Source organism: Myotis nattereri, assembly GCF_964212035.1.
Source record: "Myotis nattereri genome assembly, chromosome: X".
NCBI lineage: Eukaryota > Metazoa > Chordata > Mammalia > Chiroptera > Vespertilionidae > Myotis > Myotis nattereri.
The window spans coordinates 123,886,934-123,892,997 of NC_138078.1; the positions used below are offsets into that span (position 1 = coordinate 123,886,934).

General features: G+C 59.3%; 1 protein-coding gene across 1 annotated transcript; it reads right to left on the minus strand.

Annotated features, from left to right (window-relative positions):
• Positions 1-1,781: 1,781 nt before the first annotated feature.
• SMIM10L2B (small integral membrane protein 10 like 2B) lies at positions 1,782-5,455 on the minus strand. The gene is made up of 3 exons (XM_081081834.1): positions 4,634-5,455; positions 3,637-3,794; positions 1,782-3,022 (listed from the first exon to the last, which is right to left on the minus strand). Exon 1 carries the CDS (start codon positions 5,258-5,260, stop codon positions 5,024-5,026), a length of 237 nt encoding a protein of 78 aa, XP_080937960.1. The 5' UTR covers positions 5,261-5,455; the 3' UTR covers positions 1,782-3,022; positions 3,637-3,794; positions 4,634-5,023.
• Between the last annotated feature and the right edge of the window lie 609 nt (positions 5,456-6,064).

A 6,064-nucleotide genomic window follows, 5' to 3' on the forward strand; every position in this document is an offset into this window, starting at 1 on the left:
TCAAGTCACTTAGGCTTTTATATATATAGACTAGAAGCTCAGTGCACGAAATTCATGCACTCACGGGGTGGGGTCCCTCAGCCTGGACTGTGCACTCTCATAGTCCGGGAGCCCTCAGGGGATGTCCAACTGACAGCCTAGGCCTGCTCCCTGGGGACATCCTTAGTGCTGCTGCGGAGGTGGGAGAGGCTCCTGCCACTGCCACTGTGCTCGCCAGCTGTGAGCCTGGCTTCTGGCTGAGCAGTGCTCCCCCTGTGGGAGCGCACTGATCACCAGGTGGCAGCTCCTGTATTGAGCATCTGCCCCCTGTTGGTCAGTGTGCATCATAGCAATTGGTCATTCCAGCATTCAGTCAATTTGCATATTAGCCTTTTATTATATAGGATGATGGCAGCAAACCACCCATTGCAGTGCCTGTCATTTTGTAGGTTCTCATTACACACCAGTTTCCTTCATCTGGTTTTCTCTCGTCAGAGTGATAAGGCCTGAGGACAAATGTTGGCTAGACAACATCCCTTTGAATGCCCACACAGGAGGAGCTAGGCTCAGAGCCTGGGTCTTTTTTAAAAAAAAATATTTTTATCAATTTCAGAGAGGGAGAGGGAGAGGGAGATAAAAACATTAATGAGGAAAGAGAATCACTGATCGCTGTTTCCTGCACCCCCCCCCCCCACTGGGTATCGAGCCTGCAACCTGGGCATGTGCCCTGACTGGGAATCAAACTGTGACCTCCTGGTTCATAGGTAGCCATGCCAGCTGGGCCAAGGCACAGGTCTTAACCAGAACAGGGTGTGCCTAGCCGGGAACGGTGGCCCTCCCTCTTCAGAGGACCTTGGAGGTCTGTTCTGATCCTCTCCCATCTTGCTGTGCCAGGCCACATGATCCGTGGAGTGGGTGTGAGACCATCAGGGACTGAACAGGACCATCTGGACAAAGGGTGGGAAGCTCAGGGCACTTGGGTCCCTCCTTCCTGTGGTGGCAGATATTGAAAGGGTCTGTGCTGTCAGGGTGCTTTGACCCCTGGGGAGATCTTGGCGACAGATGAGGAGTGCACCCAGGGCCCTTCCCCAGGCTGTGCTCCTCCTTGTTACCCAAATCCTGCGTCCTGGAGACGGCTCCCTCCTGGGGCCTGTGGACCTGCTTTTCTCTCTCCTGGCCACTGCGCTGCTCCCCAGGCTCCTGACTCAGACCTCTGCAGCAGCCTCAGAAGGCAGCACCCCTGCAGCAGCCTCAGAAGGCAGCACCCCTGGCCTGGCTTCTCTGGGGAGGCATTGGGAGTGGAGCTCCGATGGGACTTGGGATCTAAGGTGGGGGGAAGGGAAGCTTCTTTCCCTGTGGTTTATCTCCTCCAAAACTCTGCACCCACGTGGCCGGCAGGGAGGCGACGGGGACCTTGCCACCTGCTGCTGCCGAGGGGCTTCTGGTGAAACACAATGATCTGCAGACAGACAATTGCACCTCACTTCCCTCATCCCACCCTTGGGTTTCAACTGAAGTGCTTTGTAACACCAGGCTCTAAAATGAAGCTGAGACTTAGGTATTAGTTTCTTCAAACAAGGTTGTGAGTGGGACAATTGCCACCTGCGGGGCCAGGCCTATGCTGCCGCCTTCCCCTCATGGGGCCAGTGGTCCAGGGCCAGTGGGGTCCCCAGCGCCTCCTGAGGAGGCCCTGCCCACCTGTAGCCCTCTGCGGGTGCTCCCTTCCCCAGCTCCTGGGCATCAATGATCTCACCACTGGCCCCTCTGTCCTCCAGGGCTATTGCACCACACCAGAAACCGGAGCCTTCCAGTTTTATTTATTTTATTGAACTTAAGGACTTTTTAATAACTTAGACAACAAGTTTTGACAACACCAGAAACAAGAACATTTCTGACCAGTACAGAGTGCACGCACACAGAAAACTGAGTTATCCTATTCAGGTTGGTGTCTCTGATTGCGTAGAATTTCCGCTGCCTGGAAAACGGATGACTAACAGGTAAAGTGCACTGAGAGCCAGTCAAGCAGCCAGGGCCCAGTGGGTTGGCGGGAGGTGGGAGAGCAGAAGCAGCTCACACTACTCAAGGCCAAAATGGTAAGAAAAGCAGCGCAGGAACAGGCTAAGGACTGGTGGCTGGCCCCTCCCCCAGCCATTCCCTTGGAGCAGAGGCAGCCACAGCCAGACCCACAGCGGACTTCCTGTGTCCCCCTGGATGGGGAAGAGCTTCCTGGCAGGGGAGCAGGTCTATGAGGCCAGGGGACCCTGAGGTTCAGAGACATATTTCTCCCTGTGGGACACCAGCACACATTCAGTGAGGAGCCTCCCTCATGCCATTCCCAGGTCTTCTTCCTCCCTGGCCAGCCCAGGAAGAGGCTGGAGCTGAGGATGGAGTCACCCAGAGGGTGAGACCTGGGCTTGAAAGGGGCACATCTGTGTCTCATCCCCAAGGAGGCCCCTGGTCCTCCTCCCATCTTCTACAGCCGTGTTGCTCTCCTTTTTCTGCGGCTGTCCCCAGAGAGCTACGGATGGAGTTGGCAGGCAGGCTGGCAGGCTCCCAAAAGTGGTCCTGGTTGGACAGGGCTGGGGTGGAGGGGCCACCAGGACCAGGGGCTCCCAGGTGACTTGGCACAAGGAAGGAAGCCATCAGGCCCTGTTAGTGGGAAACTGCAGGGGGCACGTGGGAGCCTTGGTCCCCAGTCCTATGGGGAGGCAGGAGGAGTACTTCACCCAGGCCCCAGGCTCCAGCTGGGCAGCTGAGTAGGGCAGATGTTGTGAGACTGGGCCACACCGTCCCTTGGGCTGACCACCCTACTGTGGTCTCCAGTCTCAGGGGCTCTGAGAACTTGGGCTGGACAGCAGCCAGTGTCAGAGCAGATGTGGGACCGAGGGTGGGTGGTGAGGGCCAGGTCTCTCCTGGCTCCCCTCTGGGCTGTTTCTGGCCATGCTGGTGCACCAGTCAGCAGCACAGCCCGGGCCTCCAGGACCAGTCCAAGCCCATCTGGAGGAGAGTCTCCTGTGTGCTCCTGGGTGTGGGGGATCCGAGCCTGGGGACAGAGAAGTGGGTTCCTTGTCTCCACCCCCCCACAGGTCACCCTTTACCCTCTGGTCACATCATGTCCGCAGGAGCTACCCCCACCTCCCCTCCCAAACTGAGAGGCTTGTGCCCAATTGTGCAGGAGCCCTTGGTTAAGCCTGGGGTGGGGGTGGGAAGACCTGGCTCTGTGGGTGAGGACCTTAGCTGCCCAGGGGATCCTTGCACTCATCTCTCTTGTGCCCATCTCAGCTCAGACTGTCCTCCTGTGTTTCCTGTGACCACCCATACCACTCCAAGGAAAGCTGGTTCCCCACATTCCCCACCCTGAACCTCTCTCCTGCGCTCCCCTGGAGCCTTGGGAGCCCTTGCCCCATCCCGCTGGGCCAGGTCTTCCAGAAGCCTGGGGTGCGGGTGGGGGAGTGCAGGCCTTAGGGAAGATTTAGCTCCACCACTCCCTATCTGTGTGACAAGGGCAAAGGTGAGCCCCCCTCCCAGAACCCGTTTCCCATGTCAGCAGGGAGAGAGAAGAGAACACCCTCACGGTGTGCTAGGAGATTTCAGTGCCCAGGTGACGTCGTCCTGTCCTTGCCCACGCCAGAGCCGGACCTCTGGGCTGCCCCATACCTCGTGGCCTCTGCCAGGCACGCCCTTCATCTCCTCCTCAGCCAGGCCCTTCACTCAGCTGCTAGCAGGAAGCTCTAGGGGCAGGGGGTCCTTGGGCACAGATTTGACTCTTGATGAGGCCGGAGAAGGGGTGAGTCACTGGCTACAACCACTGGCTCCTGAAACAAAGACATGAGACTTGAGAGTTGCCTCCCTACCCAGAGAGGCCCCCCCTTCTCCAAGTGTTGCCTTCTCCACAAGCCCCTTCTCCATCTGCTTTCCCCACCCCAGCCTGACACCTGCCTCTGCTCAAGGAAATCCACATTTTCCCAGGTGCTTTGGGCTCACAGGGCACTCCTGGACGTAGTCTGGGCCAAAGGAGGGCATGCTGTGGCAAGGGGAGGGCTGGGGGTGGCAGAAGAGGAAAACCGGGGGGAGTGCTAGGGAGGAAGGCATCTCTCCACGCTCCGGAAAGAGGAAGGAGGAGAGCAAAGGGGAGAGCAGGGGCAGGATTCCGGGGGCTGCAGAGTCCGGGGGCCGGAGTGCTGAGAAGGGGACAGACCTGGGGTTCCAGGCTCCCTGTCCGGGAGGGTGAAGTGTGGTACCATCTTTTCTCCTCTAGGGCCTTCCTGTGGGCCACCCCAGCCCATCCCCCTCCATTGCCTCTGGCTCAGGTGACACTTCCTGGGCCTCTGGGGATGGGGGGGGGGGCGGCTGGCTGTGGGCGGGAGGGGGCACCCAGGAAGGGACACCCAGGTCTCCATGGGTGGTGGGCTGAACCTCTGAGATGCAAGATGCCTAAGCTACAGCCGCCCCTCACCCCCAGTTTGGAATCACGGCAAGGGACTCCAAGAGCCTGTGACTCCCTGTCTGCCTCCGCTCCGCAGCTCTCTGGGCTGGCTTCCTTGGGTCCTTCCATATCCACCCCCCGCCCCAAACCCCAGGGGCCTAGACGACTAGATGCCATGGCAACCGCCTCCCTCCAGCCCACAGGTGCAACCTCTCTCTGGCAGCCTACCTTTTGGCTGAGACCAGTCAAAGCAAGTCCCTGCAGCAGCATTTCCTCCTGGTTTCCCACTTCGGCCAATGTGAGGCAACAGGTCGGCTGTACTCGGAGAATTTTCTGGAGCCCCAGGGAAAGGGCCCGTTTTGTCCGTTTCTGTGCAACGCGGCACTGGCCGCCACGCGGGTGCGCAGGTCACGCCTGGGTCCGGGGTTCCGTGGCCCTGGGGGCTCGGTGGCCAGCGTCCTCTCGGGCAGCTCTTGGGTCCAGGGGCCCGGGCCACCCCTCCTCCTTTCCGCGCCGCGTCCCCGCGACCTGGGCGGCCCGGCTGTCCTCCATGTGGGCGGGCGGGCGGGCGGGCGGGCGGGGGCGGCACCCTCCCGCGGCCGCTGTGGCCACAGGCGCTCACTCGATCCTCACCTGCAGGCGGACGTTGAACATCACGGAGGCCACGATGTAGAAGTAGGGGAAGTTCATGCGCAGCCGCCAGGCCAGGTCAAAGAAGGTGAGCAGCGTGCGCGTGAGCCCCTTGCAGAAGGCGCCATAGGAGCCGGGGGCCACGGCCAAGCGCGACAGTCGCACCGCCAGACCGGATAGGGCCGCTGCCGCCGCCGCCACCGACAGAGCCGCTGACACCGCCATGGGCCGGGCAGTCTCAGGCCTCGCTGACCAGCAGGACCAGGAGCCACGGGCAGGTGGACTCGAGGCCGTGGCACCCTCAAGCCCCGCCCTCGGTCTCCTCCCTGGCGCGGCTCTCCTCAGCAGCAGTAGCTACTGCTCCTCCTCTGCTGCCCTACAACTGCTCCGCCATCTTGCCAGCGTAGCTCCGCCCCTATCCTAGCCACACCCCTTACTGGGAGCCACAAAGCTGCGGCTGCAGATGTAGCCCCGCCCATCGCACCAGCTCCGCAAGCAAGCCTCATAGGAGATGCCCCTGGGCCTGCTAAGCCAAACTCCTAAGAGCAGAGTTAGAGGCCCTGAGCTAATTGAAAGACGCTGCTCCCCTGGGGGGTGGGGGGTTGGAGTGTAAGGACGGCTGTGCTGATTCTGTACAGTAGGCCCATCAGAAGGCCCCCTCCTGTTCAGGACCCTCCCCAATGTCTTTTACAGAGCTTTTGTAGCGTTAGCAACATCATTTTACTACAGACTGCAACTCATCTACACCAGGGAGTTAACCAATATCACAGAAATTCCAAGTTACTGGACAATTTCACCTACAAATTGTAGCCCGAGCCGTGTGAACACAAAACCCAAAGAGACCTAGCTAGGACTGGATCTCAGATCTGCTGAGCAATACTCCTTCTCTTTACAACTAACTGTATAACATTAACAGGAGTAAGAAGGAATACTGTTAAGAAAGAGACAAGTGGGAAAGTGAAATATTCTGATTTGGTCTGAGTCATCTTGAAACCAGATCCTCTCCATAGGTTGCCTTGAATTGCCCAG